The 19328-nt window shown below is 47.1% G+C and overlaps 1 protein-coding gene across 1 annotated transcript; it reads right to left on the minus strand.

The window, feature by feature from the left end:
• Positions 1-497: 497 nt before the first annotated feature.
• GDE1 (glycerophosphodiester phosphodiesterase 1) lies at positions 498-18220 on the minus strand. The gene is made up of 7 exons (XM_044305092.1): positions 17795-18220; positions 14724-14899; positions 11638-11653; positions 11123-11212; positions 8543-8635; positions 2802-3013; positions 498-1589 (listed from the first exon to the last, which is right to left on the minus strand). Exons 1-7 carry the CDS (start codon positions 18044-18046, stop codon positions 1442-1444), a joined length of 987 nt encoding a protein of 328 aa, XP_044161027.1. The 5' UTR covers positions 18047-18220; the 3' UTR covers positions 498-1441.
• Between the last annotated feature and the right edge of the window lie 1108 nt (positions 18221-19328).

Raw genomic sequence — 19328 nt, forward strand, 5'->3', positions numbered from 1 at the left:
AAATGGCTGAAAGAGACTTTAGGGGAGCCCAAAAAACACCAGTTTCTTCACAATTATGATTGTACAAAGAAGCACGCACAGCCAATATCAATCTTTTTTTGAAAGCTCAGGAACGCTTTAAATGGAAAAAGATTAATCTAAACTTTTAATCTGTGCATTAAAAAAAATTTATGATTGCATTTAACTTATTTTTGGCAAAAAAAATCACATTTTCAATTGGCTTTTAATAAAAATATTGAGCTGTTCAGTCACAAAGGGTTAACAGTTTTTCTAGCTGTGGGACTGGAACTTTCACTTATCTAATAACCCTCATCTCTAACCTACTAAGAGGTCACAAACACTTGTTTACGACACTTTATTATCAGTAAGCTGAGCTATAATGAGTGTTTATAATGTCAGAGAGCAGAGATAAGGAGCCCGTCAGCTCCCCAACTGATGGAAAAGAGAGAAAATCCGCAGGCTGGCACTAGAGCATCTCAGCTGTGTATACAAATAAGGGCTCTATATTATTAATAAAGACCAATTGAAAAAAAGATTTTTAGCTCAAAATAAGTACAATGCAATAATAAAAAGATTGCCCCCAAAGGTGTACATAGCCTTTAAGCCTCATGCACACAACTGTGTCTGTATGTATTGCCGTCCACAAACCACTGATCCACAAAATACAGACACCTCTGCTTTTTTTTTTTTTACTCCTATCCCTAGAAATAACTATTCTTGTCCGCAATACGGACAAGAATGGGACAGGTTCTGTAATTTGTGTTAGGGACACACGGATGTGGAGAGCACATGGGTGACATCTGCATGATTTTTAAAAGGACCCATAGACACTAATGGGTTCCGTGTACAATCTGCAAAAATTGTTGATCGGACACTAGTGCAAGTTATGGTCATGTGCATGAGCCTTTGCATAGAGAATACTGTTAAGATGGCCCCCATGTACAACTGAGCTCAGAAAGAGCAGAGGCTTAAACACAAATTACAGGTTTTACTGAAGCCTTTCACAAAGCTAGATGACAATCCGCTCAGCTCCTCCTGCTCTATAACCTGCTGCCTGCAGATTGTATGCCATTTTCACAGTGACAGAGGCTGGGACTCATGTATAATGAATGATACTGTAGTCATATAGAGATTGCTTTCTCAAGTTTTGTATAAATCAGCATTAGTTGTTATTCTTATGTATATCCATCAAGTGGGTTCACAAAATGGTAGGAGGAGGTTTTAATATCCGGATCTGGCGGGGGTGACCGACGGTGTGCGCAGTCTGTTCCCTGGATGAGAGGGTGGATTAGTTTCACCGGTCAGAGCCCCACTATAAGGCTGACCACCCTTATAAGTCATCTCTGAAGGCCCTAAAACAAACACGTCAACGACATAAATGACATAATGGACGGCCCTAAAATTACTGAATCTGAAAGAAGATAGCAGTATGGTGGACATTTCAGTAGTGGGGGTCACAATCCTCTACCAAGCTGTCCGTGATGTAGTTGCTGTGCAGGGTCCGCTCACTGTGAAGCTTCTCCGCGGCTGTATTGACCGTCCATGCCACCACTTCTATGCCTCTCCTGTTCCACTTCTCCACGTAATCGCTGTAGGATAAAGAGTCACATTACACGAGTCCTACAGCTCTTCATGTTCATGTCATCATACAAAGTGGAGCTGGCATTATGAGGTCTCTGCAGTCTAGGTGGTCTCCATTATATGGGGTTTGCTCAGCACAAGGCACACTTGAGCAGATGTCAAATCCCACTGGGTTGGGGGCCCTTGGTGACCTGGATAAGAAAGCTGGGCTGAACTTGAACCCCTCAACAGTGAGACTGACTGCAAACTTGGCTGATTCTATATGAGATTGTATAGTGCCTGCTCACAGCGAGCCACCTCTTCCCGGGTGGAGAACCAGCACTCAGAGATTAGGACATAGTAGAATATCATAGGAATAGCCCTTTAAAAGGCATCTGTCAGCAGTTTTGTCCCTATGACACTAGCTGACCTGTTACATGTGCGCTTGGCAGCTGAAGGCATCTGTGTTGGTCCCATGTTCATATGTACCTGCATTGCTGAGAAAAATTGTGTCTTAATATATGCAAATGAGCCTCTAGGAGCAATAGGGGCGTTGCCATTACACCTGGAGGCTCTGCTCTCTCTGCACCTGCCATGCCCTCTGCACTTTGAAGGGCCTTGTGTGATCACATTTTCACTGCCTGGTCCTGTCAATCAAAGTGGAGAGGATGCAGCAGTTGCAGAGAGAGCTGAGCTTCTAGGTGTAATGACAACGCCCCCGTTGCTCCTAGAGGCTCATTTGCATATAATAAAACTTCATTTTTCTCAGTAATGCGGGCACATATGAACATGGGACCAACACAGATGCCTTCAGCTGCCAAGCGCACATGTAACAGGTCAGCCAGTGTCATAGGTACAAAACTGCTGATAGATGCCCTTTAAAGCATTATTGTTGTATTTTGGACCCATCAGTTGAGATGCAGATATGATGCCTTCATGTAAGTGTCTAGCTCTTAGTTAATATAAGTCTTGTTAGGCTCTGCTCACACCTTTGTTGTAGTTTCTACTTATAACACTAACCACAATGCATTGCCGGATCCACTGCTTGATGGATATTACCAGCGCCCTATGGATCCCGCTGACTTATAATGCCGTCTGTTAGCTTATTCTTCATGACCGCTGTTCAGAGCGGACACCAGTGTGAACACAGACTAAAACGTTGGCTCTCGGACGTCTATGATCAGTCTCTGTGCTGCCCTACCATCTACACATTTTCGACAATCTCTGTAAAGTGACCGTACCTGGAGATGAAATTCTTTTGCATTAAGAAGGCAGACACTCCGCACAGATTCCACAGGATGTGGTGCAGCCCCCAGTCCAGCAGGACGTCCATTGAGACATAGAAGTAATGCTTCCAAGCGGAGTCGAAGCGAGGTTTACCGTCCCCAAGATGGCTGAGGCTCCACGGCCTGTGCGTCAGAGCGGTGACTACATTGACGTCTGCTTGTCTCATCTGCGGATCACACAACATGCCCTTCAGTATTTGTGGGTGAGCGGCAGGAATGGTTGTCGTACGCCTCTCTTTCTGTCATTTCTATAGCCTACCGCGGGTGTACTTAACTGGAGGACGGCGGTCCGAATCTGGACCCCTGCAAGTCCCGCGCTCGGCTCTATCTGCGTCATGAGGATGCAGATCCGGGTGAATAGAATGGTGAAGCAGGGAACCGTCCGCTCCCTGTATCACCATTCCCGTGCTGCCCGTAGTCCAGCGCATGCAGGCGCCATGTACCGACATCATCACAAAAGCAATAAACAAAACAATGCAGCAGCACTCCGCAAACACAAATAACCAAATAAATACGACAGTGCCATACTCACTATAGAACATGTAAAACGCTAAGTTATAAATGTGAGATTCTTGGTAAATACATTTTGTACAAAATTATTTGTGCCGATCCGCAAGATTCTCACACTTATAACGTAGCGTTAGCACATTTTCTAGCATGGAGGATGGCACGATTGTATTTACTTTATTATTTATGTTTGCACAGCGCTGTTGCATTGTGTTTGTTTTTTGCGTTTCTGTTTCCAGCCATGGTGACGTGCACCTGCGCACTGGGATTTGCAGACTAGCCCCCAGATTTATTTTCTTTCAGTCTGCATTGGAGGGGTGGCTGACCCCATTGCTCCTAACTAACCTCTCTGCCCCATAGGCGGACTTTAATCAGTGCAAGTATAAAGCTGTAGCCTGCTCTCCCACCAGGAGAGGTGGAATACAGACAGGGGTGCAGCACCAATGATTGCCTCAGGCAGCACCAGGTAGGGGCAAAAGGGGGGCAGCGGAAGGGCCATGGGCAATGAGCGCTTCCATTGTGGAAACGCTCATCTCTACATATTCAACTGTGTCGCTGTACTCAGGACAGCGATACAGTTGAATGTCGCAACAGGGCATGGGAGTGATGTCTTCCTGGCCCACCGTTTCCTCTAATAGGCTTTAGTCCTAGTTTCTGTAGCCTATCAGAGGCCGGCGTCATCATTATGGCGCTGCCTGAGCCCGGCTGCATAGAGCTCATGGCACAGACTGGTAGAAGTCCGTGTCTTGCACTGCATCGCTGACAGCAGAATGGAGGTAAGTAATTGAGTTTATTATTTTTTATTTGGCAGCGTGGTGTCGGGCCACAATGGGTTGGGGGTCATTATTTCATAACTGCAGAAAGCACTATGGGGACATTGCGGCTGTAAAAAGGAGCATTTTTGTACTGGAACACATTATAAGGGGGCCACTATGGGGACTTCCGTTATGCTGGGGGCACTAAAAAGGGGTCGTTTTTTTGTACAGACACACGTTATAAAAGGGAGGATTTTTTGTACTTAGCGCACATTATCAGGTGGCCACTATGGGGACATTTGTTCTACAGGGGGCACTAAAAAAGTGTTTTGTACCAGCACACAAATATGAGGGAGCATTTTTTGTACAGGCACACATTATACGGGGGTATTTTTTGTACAGGCACACATTATACGGGGGTATTTTTTGTACAGGCACACATTATACGGGGGTATTTTTTGTACAGGCACACATTATAGGGGGAATTATCACTACTCAGGGGCACTATAGGGCATTATTACTATTGGGTGCACTGTTACCACATAGTGCACTCCGGCAGAGAATTCTTACTATTGGTTGGACTTTTGGGAGGATAGTTACATTGGGAGGCACCCTGGCACAGCATCAGTATTTTTGGAGGATACTTTACGGCACTATACGTTTCAGGGACGCTATTTGCCGGGCGCAGTTATTTTCTTAGGGCACTGTGTGACAATAATTACTGAGGGGGAACTATATGTGTGGTGATAGTGTTTTCAGGTGGATTGTCTGTTTCTGCAGTATAGTATTGGGAAGCACAGTATTAGAGAAAAGTGCTAAACTAAGATGTCTATCGAAATCTGCAGAGACAAAAGATGACTGAAAGAAATCATCATGGCGGTCTGGTCCGAATGGAGAAGATAAAGAAGGAGAACCCCTACATCAGAGGAGACGTCACTGGATGTAAGAGGTATGTGGTGCTGTATTACCCTGTATGTTTTGTAGCGCTGTATATCATGTTTTCCAAGTATGTCTTTAACAGTAGGGCTGGACGGAAGGAGTTAGGTTAAGAAATTGGCACTTGAGAGGAGGGGGTGGGCACCATTTCAGTTTTCGCCTCAGGCAGCAGAAAGGCTATGTGCACCCCTGAATACAGAGTGGGCTCCGCATGCACGTGGAGCCTGCATTCCCTGAATTTAATGGAGGCCATTGTAGCAACAAAGAGGTATAATATAGTGTGGACTCAGAATGTATGTGGAACCTGCATTCCCTGAACTTAATGCAGACTGGAATGGCAACAGGGAATGTGGTATTTAGTGTAGGTTTCTGTCCTAAAGAGATCACCTTGTCGTGGGCGGACAGGCACAAATAATTTTGAACAAAATGTATTTGCCAAGAAACTCACATTTATAACGCATACATTTTCTATAGTGAGTATGGCATTGTTATATTAACTTTGTTATTTGTGTTGGCAGAGCACTATTGCATTCTTTGTTTTTTGCTTGGCGACGTGCACCTGCGCACTGGAAAGTGCTGACTAACCTCCAACTGTATTTTCTTTGCGACTGACATCACGCCTGCTGCGCTCAGCCACACACAGCAGAGCCCAGAGCTGAGCGGCAGGCGAATCATTGGGGAAACATGGGATAGGAGAGTTGTTACACCGAAGGCACCGCATAATCCTGTGGGAGTCCAGGAAAGGGGATATAACTGTGTGCGGGGGGCAATCTAAGATGGCATGACCCTTTGAGGGGCCCACCTAAGGTGGCATAACTAGGTGAAGGGTCACCTAAGTGTCACGGTGGGGAGTGGGGGAAACCCTTCACCGTACAATGTAAGGTATAATAGGGAAGCAGCTAGGCCAGGATGCCAGGAGCAGGTCACCTCCTACAATGTCCCTAATCCTCACCCTAAGGCTGGGTTCACACCTGAGCGTTTTACAGCGCGTTCCTACGCGCTGTAAAACGCACAACAGGCAAGAACCAATGCTTCCCTATGGGAATGGTTCTCACCTGGGCGTTTTACAGCGCGTACGAAAGCGCAGTAAAACGCCCGACGCTCAAACAAGTGCTTGAGCTTTTTTTTGGGCGTTTGTCGCGCGTTCCCGCACATAGAAATTCGGGAACGCGCGACAATGTGTGAACGCCAGTCTCTGTATGCGCGATTGTAAACGCCCGTACAATCGCGCATACAGAGCGCTCGTTTCAGAACGCTCAGGTCTGAACCCAGCGTAACTCCTCACCGTATGAGCGGACCTGGATGATAGGACGGCTCATACCAGGATACCTTTGGCCCTGAGTCGCCCTGATAATCCCTCACATAGGAGTAGGGGAGAGACGACCTGTTCTTCCCAGACACGGATGAACAGGAGTCTCAAATGGCCTAGCAGCAGGGAAAGGAAGCCAAGTGGAATGACAGATAAACACCACACCAAGGTAAACTGGAACCCATACAAACGTACTACAATGCAAACACCAAGCGGATGCAGTACGTACTGACACACAGGAACCAGCGTTTCAGCAACAGCACCCAGACTTGGCTTCTGGTTCACCCCACCGGGAAACCATGGAGCCCGCTTTCGGAGGCACAACTAACAGGGTACGACTTGCATACATGCTGGACATAAAACGCCAACTACCAGACATGTAACAACAACAAGACGAGACACCAAACCCTGAACATAAACCCACACAGGTAAGGTAGGGGAACATGGAGGATAGAATGGGAAGACATCGATGTCCCACTAGGTGGCCCTCACCCTGGAAGATGGAACAACCAGACAAGGAGCATAACTCCAGCACACACCAAGGCTGGAGAACAATGGACTCCTGACCTTAAGCCACAGGTATAAGAAGCACAAGTGACCGCACCCAGCAAGGTAGGTAACCCTTACTGCACCAGACAGGCGAAGGCTACAACTTAAAGGGGAAGTGCACACACCAGCCACAACGTTGCCCCCGGCAACCGCATGCATGGCAAACATGTCACGGCGCACACAGCCAAAGCTGAGACACTGCCACCACATGCCATAACAGCAACACGTTGCCACCGGCAGCAGCAAACATGGCACCAGTGTCCCGGCGCACACAGCAAACGACGTGACACTAAGGTGACATAACTGTAAAGGGAACACTAAATGGGGCATACCTGTGTGTGGTGGGCCATCTAAGAGGGCATACTCTATAAGAGGGGGCATCACAGAGGGGCTACCTAAAGGTGTGGAGACATTTGAGGGGGCAGCACTGTAGGGGCATAATTTTGTCAGGTTCCACTAAAGGATGCATAGCTATTAGGAGGGCATCACTGTCGGGGCCATCTAAGGGGGCATAATCTATAAGGGGGAAATCACTGTGTGTGGGGCTACTTAATGGGGCATCATACGGTGTGGTGGGCAGCACTGTGTGGGGACCACTTAACACAGCATCATACTGTGTAGAGTCTACCTAAGGGGACATCATAGTGTGTGGGGGAGAATTTAAGGAGTACATAATACTGTGTGAGGGGGGCCTGTAGAGAACATCACTTTGTTCTGGGGGCGTTTAAGAGGGCCTCATTCTGTGTGAGTGGGCACTTAAGGGTATCATAGTCTGTGGGGCACTAAAGGGGTATCATACGGTCTAAGGGGCATCATTATTGTTAGGGGCACTGAAAGGACATTCTTACTGTTTGGTCGGCAGAAAGGAGATTAGGTGCAGCGATAGAGTGTTGTCCCTCCTTACATTTTTAGTTTTTTTTGCAGCTCAGACCTTCATCCAACATCAGACTCTGGTATGTGGACCGTTACAATGAGCAAGACATTGTATTCATAGGAGCACAAATGGCAGCCATTGATCTTTCCCTGGACACAGGAATAAGTGGGACCGACTGTCCTACATATAGGACTCCACCGTTTTACTTGAAGTGGGATTTACAGAATGTCACCCTTAAAGCGGGATCTCCGGGAATAAGGACATTTTAGCAAGTGCTTGCACCCTGCCTCACTAAGCTGGGGATCCATACTCCCCTGCTGCCCACCGCTCTGGTCCTCCACGCTGACTCTGGTGTGTCCATGTTGCAGTCCCCAGAGTGTTTACATCTGGCGCAGTATGGACATTGTCACATGCACCACTGCAGCCAATGACTGGCTTCAGCTTGTGGTCAAGTCACCGCTAAAGTTAGTCACTGCTAGGCTGAAAAGTCGTCTCCAGAGCATCTCCTACCAATGGTGACCATTCTCATGGACCTATAATGTGCGTGAGGGATCCGTAATCACCGCCAAAATAGGGCTTACTTCTGTGGTGTCACCACAGACCCACTGTCATGGGTACGTGTGCTGTCCGTGGAGACCAGCACCCTTGGAGGAGGGCACAGGCGAGAGGTTTGGCTATGAGTACAGGACAGAATAAGAATACAGCAAACTAAGCATTTATACCGGGTCACGATTACTACAGTACATGGGGAGGGTTTACTACTTACTTTATAGATGACACTGGGCTCAAAAGAACAGACAACGCTGCAGTTGTAGAGGCGAGGAAAGTCCACGTACAACTTCCTAAGATCTTCAGCCGCCTAAAAAATAATCCCACATTTATCTTCATTATCCGCAGCTAGTTCAAATGAGAGGTAAACTGCCAATAATTGTGGTTATTGTACATTAATCCATAGGTCAGTAAAAAAAAAAAAAAAAAGGTAAAATCCCATTAATGCTAATTTAGAAAATCTGGCGTTTGTTCTAGCACAGATCTGCCATATGGAGTTTCACAAGACTTATTAGGATAGGAACAGGCCTCCTTGTATTTGGCCATTCCCAAAGCCTTCTTTGGGGAATGGTCTCCAGATTTTACAGATAGGATCTCATCTCAACCTTGGCAATAAATATGCGGCTCCTGCACCGAGCGCAATATCAAGGGGCCTGTCTTGATGTTGTAAAATATAGTGTAATACTTGTTTTTGACCACTAGATGTCAGATCAGAGCACAGGGAGCCCCAACAGTGAACTCAAATAACCTCGTGCATTTAGTTTATGCAATAAGTCATATTTGCAGCCACCCATCGCCTCTGATCTAGTCACATGTGCCTGTATTCTGCTGACGGCACAGGGTGAGCAGCTGCGGGGAACGTGGATTACAACTATTCCCACTCCTAAAGTGAAAGATTACCTTAAAGGGGTTGTCGCACAATTCAATATCGCTGTTATATCACCCAAAAAGTAACAGCCGTTCAATGGAAACCATTTATGAAAATGTTCCTAGGGTCTTGACAGTGCTGTTATGTACTTGTTAGAGCTCCCCCTGCTGTTCTCTTGATTCTCTCACAGAGCGTCCACAGCCAGTGAAAAGAAGGCGCTTGGAATGTGCTGATTCTTATTGACTGGCCCGTATAATATTATTAAAGGGGTTGTTCAACCCTGGAGGCCTCTCAGGCAGACCCTTCAGATCGGCCAGACCTTTGGAGGGAATGAACTTACCTGGTTCCCGCCGCTGAGCTCCTGGTTCTTCACTTGTCCTGGGGCCCGTTGCAGCTCTCAGATCTCCCCGGTTTCACGCGGGTCATATGGCCGCTGCAGCCAATCATAGAAGTGTCTTCCCTGCGTCATGTCACTGGGACACATGACATCCGGGAGACGCTGCAGTGGCCATGTGACCCGCATCAACCCGTTTATTGATCTGGGGCGACCTGAGAGCTGCAGCAGCCCAGGGGGAGCGAAGAAGCCGGAACCCAATTAGGTAAGTACGATTCCTTCTGCAGGTCCGACCTTGCTGGGGGGGGGGCTGACTGAGAGACCCCCAGGGGTGAACAAACCCTTTAATCACTCCTCCATCTATGTACAAGAGGAGGAGGGACTTAGCTACTGAGCATGTGTGATCACCACCAACACATTAGGCAGAACACCAGGGGGCGCTATAACAAGTAAGTAATAGCAATAATGCAATAGTAATATCTAGACGCAGGGGTGCAAAAATTCTGTTTTGCCTGATCCAATATATCGCTAGGATATGCCCCCATTGTCTGATAGGTGCGGGTCCCACCTCTGGAACCTGCACCTACAAGGAGAACGGAGTGGAGAAAGTGGAGGAGGGCGCACTGCGCATGCGCAGCCGCCCTCCATTCATTTCTATGGAGCCGCCGACAAATAGCCGAGCGCTGGCTCGGCTATTTCCGTCGGCCCCATAGAAATTAACGGGAGCGGCGGCCGTGCATGAGTGGTGCGCTCCCATTCACTTCAATGGGAGAGGCGGGGAGCTGCGCCTGGTGGTGGGCGGACCCCGGGAAACCCGGGGTCCTCCAGCCACAACTCTCCCCGGCTCCGTTCTCCTTGTAAGGTGGGACCCGCACCTATCAGACAATGGGGGCATATCCTAGCGATATGCCCCCATGGTCTAAGATGGGATAACCCCTTTCAAGAGTTATTCCCATCTGGACATTTAAAGTGTAACGGTCATGTTTTCATCAAAATATAAATAAATACATTTTAGCATATGTTACTGCTGCAGCAGCATTATGCATAAAGCAATCTTTAGTTTCTTCACTTACCACTGTTTTCCTTGAGCTTTTCCCTTAGTTATGGCTGTTTTAAACCCTGCATTATGAGGCTCTTCTCAAGATGGCTCCTCTGCCAGTTCTCTGAGGCCAAAACTGCTTTCCCTCACTTTCCATACACACTTGCTGTAGCCAGCAGCTCCCTGCCAGCCAATCAGATTGGATTACTGAGAGACACGCCTCCTCACTCTGAAGCCTAATGCAGGCATGTAGTGTGAAGGACCGCCCCTCAGTCTACACTAAAGGGAAGACAGAAAAGCCCTAGCAATGCTCTGTTAAGAGACCAATGCAAAGGGATAGAGGACATTAATGAAAGCTGTTATTATAAGGTAATTACAGATCTTTTGGCAATCATTGACAGAATAACTCAGGTATACAGGCCTAGCTCTAATAAACTAGCAAATAAATACAATATGACAGTTACACTTTAAGGCATATGCACAGGCGGGTGCGGGAAGAAATCGGTTCTGTCACACAGGCCCTCTATGTACTAGACCCATCAGGTTAGATTATTACCTGAGCCGCGTGGCCTTTAACATCAAAGTAAATGATCAGATTGTGATGTAAGCATTCTGTTACGGCTTCCTGCAAAGTCGGAACTTTCTCCTCATTATACAGGATGCCTGTGAAGAGAGAGAAGCGCAGCGTTCACATAGACCAGACAGGATAATATGGCTTCTGTCAGCAGATTTGTAGTTATGACACTGGCTGATCCTGTTACATGTGCACTTGGCTGCTGACGGCATCTGGGTTGTCTCATTACAACAACTTATCCTCTATCCACAATGGCGGGACACGCATGTGCGTTGCTGCTCCTTTCCAGTCTATGGGATACAGCAGAATACAAGCGCTCGGGGTCTCTAGCAGTCCCATAGAGCTGAATGGAGCAGCAGTGCGCAAGTGTGACCACCGCTCCATTCAAACGGGAAAACTCTCTATTTTTGTGATCAGTGGTGGCCCCAGCTGTCAGATTCCCATGGAAAGGACACATGGATACACGTGAATAGGGTATCAGCCTGTAATGGGACAACCCCTTTAATTCTACTCCTGTGCAGGGGATTTGGAGCTCTGTATCAGAAAGATGGCACAGAATTCTGGACTTCTTCAGACTACGGAGTGCCCATTTATATTGGTTTATTAGGACAGCTCCTAGACCAGGAATACGCAACCTCCGGCGCTCCAGCTGTTGTAAAACTACAACTCCCAGCATGCATACTTCCTCTGCTCTTCTAAGAATTATCATAGGAACGAATGGAGGATGCTGGGAATTGTAGTTTCACAACAGTTGGAGTGCCGACGGTTGCTGACCCCCTGTCCTAGACTTTGCTTGATGAATACGGTAGGTGTCTCTTACGTACTTACTGATAGAAAGGCTAAGCATGAACGCTCCTATTCTTAGAGCCTGGATGATACATAGCACACATGACGGGACGCTCACATGTCTCACCAGATAGACAGGTTCTGCCCGTAGACATCTACGGTGACTGATCCACTTGTAAACACTGTACAGACATAGAGTCACCTTTACCTATCCATCCATTCATTGGCGTCGCGATCAATGGCCATAATTCCCGGCGAAAGTGCAATAGGGACTGGTAGCTATCTGCCGAGTGAGATACTGTTGGCGGGTCATCAACATACCTAGGTGGGACTATGGCGGTCTCTGTTGTCACCTTTGGATCAGGCAGAGAGGCACATGAGGTTTAGACAGACTGTCTAAGCAGCTGACAGGCTGTCGGAAAAGCCGCAGGGAGTTCTCCCATCTACCCGCTGTATACACAGAGGGAGCCCACTTACATGATATAAACCTGCTGTTTATGCAATTCCTTAAAGGAATTTTCCAATATTTTTATACTGATGGCCTCTCCTCAGGATAGGCCATCATTGGGGGTCTGACACCCCCGCTGACCAGCGCCAACCTTGTAGGTCCAGCACCGAAAGAACACAGCGCCGTCCATTGTGTAGTGGACAGAGATGGTTACTGCAGCACTGCTCCCATTCATTTCAATGAGTGCAATGGGAGCTGTCACGCTGGCGGTCCGTGACGGTCGCTGTCTCGCTGTTCCGGGCAGGCCACCTCCTCGCCTGAGCTTTCAGGTTGTCTAATCTCCAGTGAAGGTCTGAATACCTGTGTACCGTATCTTGTCTGTCTACCGATTCTGCTCCTTGGTGCCCAACTGCTACCTGGGCTATGCACATACTCAACCTGCCCCAACCTTGGAATATGAAAGTACTTAGCATGCCCAGACTTTGGACTGTGTTCAGACTACACTTTTTGCCTGAGTCCTTGGTGCTTCGCACCGGTGTCTGTGACCCACGTTGGTCACGAGGACTACTCCAGGAGGTAGTGGCCCGACAGGTTCCCTGCAACGAAGTCCAGATCCCTCAACAGGGGTTAAAGGGTGGATACCAGGGAACCGCCAGGACAACACCTTTAGGTTTAGCCCAAACTCAAACTAGTTGGTTGGCCCAGTGTGTCCACACCCACTGCCTGTTACACCAGCATCATCCTCTACACCAGGCATGCTCAACCTGCGGCCCTCCAGCTGTTGCAAAACTACAACTCCCAGCATGCCTGAACAGCCTACAGCTATCAGCCTACAGCGGGGCATTGTGGGAATTGTAGTTTTACAACAGCTGGAGGGCCGCAGGTTGAGCATGCCTGCTCTACACAATGGCGTCACAGCTACTCGCAAACAGCTGATCGATGGGAGTGTGAGGCATCAGACCCCCACCTATCACATACTAATGGCCTATCCTGAGAAGGGGCCATCAATATAGAACCCCTATAAATGGGTTGTCTAGTTTAGTGAACCCATTTTCTTTTTTTTTCCATATCATTCTTTAATTTTCAAAAAAACATAAATTAATAAAACACAAACAGAAAATCCTCTAACAGCATCATAACTAATTATGACTATCCAAGTGGTATCATCCTCCCCTAAAAAAAATTAAAAAAATTTAATTAGTATGTTTTTGTCAATTACTGTATTTCGTCCTAAGGCTACTTTCACACTGCCGTTTCTGGGTCCGCCTGTGAGATCCGTTCCAAGGCTCTCACAAGCGGCCCCAAACGGATCAGTTTTGCCCCAATGCATTCTGAATGGATAAGGATCCGCTCAGAATGCATCAGCTTGGCTCCTTTCCGCCTCCAGTCCGCTCTGGAGGCGGACACTAAAACGCTGCTTGCAGCGTTTTGCTGTCCGCCTGACGAAGAGGAGCCAAACGCATCCGTCCTGGCACACAATGTAAGTCAATGGGGACGGATCCGTTTACATTGACACAATATGATGCAATTGTAAACCGATCCGTCCCCCATTGACTTTCAATGTTAGTCAGGACGGATCCGTTTGACTTACACTTAGACTTAGATTTATTTGGGACAGAATAATGCAGACGGATCCGTTCTGAACGGTTACAAGCGTTTGCATTTATAGGTGTGGATCCGTCTGTGCAGATACCAGACGGATCCGCACCTAACGCAGGTGTGAAAGTAGCCTAAAGACGCACATAGGTTTTAGAGGAGTAAAATAAAAAAATATATATATTTTTTATTAGATCTCAGATCAGAACCCCATTGTTAATCAGACCTCAGCTCAGGCCCCCAATAAGACCTCTGATGAGACCCCCAAAGTTAGGTCATAGCGTGCAGACATCCTCACGCTGTGTGGCTGAGGAAGACCAGGAAGCGGTGAGTACAGCGCCCGGGCAGCACTGCATTCACCGCTTCCCAGTCCTCCTGTACTATCATTTACAGCACGGACGGTTCCACCGTGGGAGCAGAAAGGTTACGCCACTCGTGTCATGATAAAGGGGTTCTACGCTTTTTCCTTACTGCTGGTCTATCCTTTGGATAGTTCATCTGTATGGCCGGGTGCTTTCTGCATCCGTATGTCTGTTCCGCAAAATGATAGAAGATGTCCTATACTTGTCCGCAAAATGCGGACCGCGGACCTATTGAAGTCAATGGGTCTGCAAAAAATACGCAGATGCAACTTGGACGGCATCCATATTTTGCAGATCCGCGAAAACAGATATGGTTGTGTGCATGGGTGTATATACACGTATACTGCTGACACTGCCTACTGGGAAACACATACCTGACGTCTTCACTTACCGTAAGCGATGTTTAGCCGCAGGATTCAGCTTCCTGACTTCCGTGAATGTAAGGTCACTTAATTTCCCAAAGCCATCTGTCGTCCGTTCTACTGTGTCATCGTGCATGAGAATAGGCACTCCGTCCTTAGTGAACTCCAGGTCCAGCTCCACAGCCACGGCTCCGTTCTGTGCAGCCTACAAGGTGAGCGGATCAAACGCATCAGCAGGTGTTGCATGGAAATCTATGGGGAACATTATGGCAGCACGCTCTGGGTCTGGTCATTCTTCCTCACTGTCTAATGTTTCTGTCCCATAGGCACCCATTGTTGCTTTTTTTTTTTTGTCCTGCTTGAAAAACACAAGCACCAGTGTGCTGTATAACAGCATTTGTGCATGAAGTTTTTTTTTTGTTTGTTTAAAGGGTAACTGTCATGTTTTCATCAAAACATCAATGTTAGCATATGTTACTGCTGCAGCAGCATTATGCATAAAGCAATCTTTCGTTTCTTCACATACCACTGTTTTCCTTGAGTTTTTCCCTTTGTTACGGCTGTTTAAACATTTACAATATGAGGCTCTTCTCAAGATGGCTCCTCTGCCAGTTCTCTGAGGCCAAAACTGCTTTCCCTCACTTCCCATACACACTTGCTGTAGCCAGCAGCTCCCTGCCAATCAGATTGGATTACTGAGACACGCCTCCTCATTCTGAAGCCTAATGCAGGCATGCAGTGTGAAGGACCGCCCCTCCGTCTTCCTCTCTTCTTAGCCAGAGACAGACAAGCCATAGCAACTATCTTTCAAGGGAGCGGTGGAAAGGGACAGAGGACATTAATAAAAGCTGTTATTATAAGGTAATTACAGATCTTTTGGCAATCATTGACAGACTAACTCAGGTATACAGGCCTAGCCTGTAATAAACTAGCAAATAAAAAAAATATATGACCGTTACCCTTTAACCAACGTATTTTTCCCACATTGCACTACAAATGGATTGACATCACAGAGGGGTACAACACGTGCTATTTAAAAGAAAAAAAAAAAAAACACCAGGTGGTACTTATACTATACATATATACATACTGTAGGGCCAAAAATGCTTAAAAACCTAAAAAAAACAATCCTTCAAAAACTGCTGAGCTAGTCAGGTGTTTTTTGAGGCTTTTACTTGGTCCAAATCCCGCCTCCCCCCGATACCCTGCGTCCCTGCCAATCAACTGTTCTGCAGTGGCGCCAGAAGCAGATGTCAGAGCTACACAGCGCCATCCAGTGGCTACAGGGTGTGCACTTCTGGTGCCGCAGCTGCTGAAGAACAGATGATCGGCAGGTATGCTGGTTGTCTGACCTTCTGCCTATTAAAGGGGTTCTGCAGTTTGGTTAAACTGATGATCTGTCCTCTGGATAGATCATCAGCATCTGACCGGCAGGGGTCCGACACCCGGGACCCCCGCCGATCAGCTGTTTGAGAAGGCAGCGGCGCTCCAGAAGCGACGCGGCCTTCTCACCGTTTACCGCCGGCCCACTGACGTCACGAGTAGTATCAATGGCCTGGGCGCGGCTAAGCTCCATTCAGGTGAACAGAGCTTAGCCCCACCCAGGCCAGTGATACTAGTCGTGACGTCACTGGGCCGGCGGTAAACAGTGAGAAGGCCGCGGCGCTGCTGGAGCGCAGCTGCCTTCTCAAACAGCTGATCGGCGGGGGTCCCGGGTGTTGAACACATCTGGCATTGGGGGGGGGGGGGGGGGTTGCAGCCAATAGCCACACCTGGTTTTGGCTCACAATCACTGATGGAAATCACTGACCAAACACTGACGAGCAAATGAGGCATAAAAGTCGCCGTTTCTGGGAGACATGAGACTTTTCGCTGAACAGATAAAACTTTTTTGATGTGCAAATTAATCCGACCGGTCTAAGTGAATATGAACCTGTGTAACTGAAACAACCACCAGAGGGCAGACTAATAACAGTACGCCTGGTCTAATTCATCAACGGCTGTGCGCCTTTAACCCCTTGGATACCGAGGTTTTTCTGTTTTTATTTTTCTTCTCTATTTTCCTTGAGCCATAACTTTTTTATTTTTCAGTTCACGTGTCCATATGAGAGCTTGTTATTTGCGGGACAAGTTGTGCTTTCTAATGGCACCATTTAATACGGATGCGGACAGCACAACATTCACACGTCAGTATTTTTCCATATCCCAAATTTCGGTCCTGTTTTTTTTGCGGATCCGTTGTTCCTGAAAATGTTTCCGTATGTCATCCGTATGTCATCCGTTTTTTGCGGATCCGCAAAAAACGGGAACATGTATAAATTTCACAAAGCAAATAAAGTTGTTTGGATTTCTTTGAAAAAAAAAGTGAATAAGTGATTTCTGTGGGCAGGATTTCATTTCCAGGAACGGATTCCGCATAAAACGGATGACATACGTAATGACATACGAATGTCTTCCATTTTTTGCGGAACCATTGACTTTGTATTGTACCAGGATCCGATTTTTGAGGAAAAGAATAGGACAAGTTTTATATTTAATCGGACATGCGGAACGGAACAACGGAAACAGACAGCACACATTGTGTTGTCCGATTTTTTCCAGGACCCATTGAAAATGAATGGGTCCAGAACTGGTCCTGATCTGTTCCGCAAAAAACGGAACAGATCAGGAAAGAAAGAACGGACGTGTGAATGGACCCTATTCACACAGTCAGTGTCCGCTCAGTAATTGTGAGCCAACATCACATCTAATTGGGTTGCGGAGCGACGTGACCGTTGCCTTGGCTGCAACCTGACGGTCGAGAAAATATCCTACAGGTTTGGAGATGTCCCAACGCAACCCCATTCACTGACATGAGTTGCGCCGCGGCGACACACCGCAGTCTCTGGCTGGTTTACCTATTTTGTGTGGAAAGTTGTCATGTAGCCCTAAAGAAAAAATCTTCTAGTCCCTGACAGAAAGCAGAGGTCTTGGAAGTTGGAAATGCAGAGGAAATAAAGGACACAGACAGTTGCAGACTATGCTGCAGGCAGGCTGGGGGCTGATGTCAGTGAATGGCAGCACTGCCAGTGCCTGTCTGTGGGCAGCAGCTCACACTCACCACTCGGATGGCGGCCAGGGTGTTCTCAGGGGCATCGTGGGCGCCTCCTCTGTGGGCAATGCTCGACACCTTCCCCCGGGGCTTCAGCACCTGCTGTGCCCGCGACTCCGGGACCGGCTCGAACCTGAAGAGGACGAGAAGAAGGTAGAGGCCGCCGGTCAGGAAGGCGGAGAGCTGGGGGCTGCGGGTGGTCAGGAGCAGGAGCACGAAGACGCTGCTGAAGGAGAGCAGCAAACCCTCGCCCCACAGCATGGCGGCCGCTCTCTGCCGGCAGCAGGCCTATTACACAAGCCGATATCCCGGGAGTGAGGCGGAGAGATGGCGGCAGGCAGGCCCAGCAATGGCTGATGTCACTCCATGCTGCTCCAACCGTAATGCAGGGTCATAGAGTATACACAGGGAGAGGTATACTATACACAGGAAGAGGTATATGTACTATATACAGGGAGACATATATGTACTATATACAGGGAGAGATATGTACTATATACAGGGAGATATATGTACTATATACAGGGAGATATATGTACTATATACAGGGAGAGGTATATTATACACAGGAAGAGGTATATACAGGGAGAGATATACTATACACAGGAAGAGGTATATGTACTATATACAGGGAGAGATACTATACACAGGGAGAGGTATACTATACACAGGGAGATATATATGTACTATATACAGGGAGAGGTATATTATACACAGGAAGAGGTATATACAGGGAGAGATATACTATACACAGGAAGAGGTATACTATACACAGGGAGATATATATGTACTATACACAGGGAGAGGTATACTATACACAGGGAGATATATATGTACTATACACAGGGAGAGGTATACTATACACAGGGAGATATATATGTACTATACACAGGGAGAGGTATACTATACACAGGGAGATATATATGTACTATACACAGGGAGAGGTATACTATACACAGGGAGAGGTATACTATACACAGGGAGACATATATGTACTATATACAGGGAGACATATATGTACTATATACAGGGAGAGATATGTACTATATACAGGGAGAGATATGTACTATATACAGGGAGAGATATGTACTATATACAGGGAGAGGTATATTATACACAGGAAGAGGTATATACAGGGAGAGATATACTATACACAGGAAGAGGTATATGTACTATATACAGGGAGAGATACTATACACAGGGAGAGGTATATGTACTATATACAGGGAGAGGTATATGTACTATACACAGGGAGATATATGTACTATATACAGGGAGAGGTATATGTACTATACACAGGGAGATATATGTACTATACACAGGGAGAGGTATACTATACACAGGGAGATATATATGTACTATACACAGGGAGAGGTATACTATACACAGGGAGAGGTATACTATACACAGGGAGAGGTATACTATACACAGGGAGAGGTATACTATACACAGGGAGATATATATGTACTATACACAGGGAGAGGTATACTATACACAGGGAGAGGTATACTATACACAGGGAGACATATATGTACTATATACA

The sequence above is a fragment of the Bufo gargarizans genome, chromosome 8 (assembly GCF_014858855.1).
Source record: "Bufo gargarizans isolate SCDJY-AF-19 chromosome 8, ASM1485885v1, whole genome shotgun sequence".
Lineage (NCBI taxonomy): Eukaryota > Metazoa > Chordata > Amphibia > Anura > Bufonidae > Bufo > Bufo gargarizans.

Excerpts from the sequence above, each read along its gene's own strand:
- GDE1 (XM_044305092.1), bottom strand. The coding sequence starts at position 18,046 with ATGCTGTGGGGCGAGGGTTTGCTGCTCTCCTTCAGCAGCGTCTTCGTG. Across the intron at positions 14,900-17,794 it reads CCCTGGCCGCCATCCGAGTG|GCTGCACAGAACGGAGCCGT; the intron begins GTGAGTGTGAGC and ends CTCACCTTGTAG. Across the intron at positions 3,014-8,542 it reads AGCCCAGTGTCATCTATAAA|ATGAGACAAGCAGACGTCAA; the intron begins GTAAGTAGTAAA and ends TGTGATCCGCAG.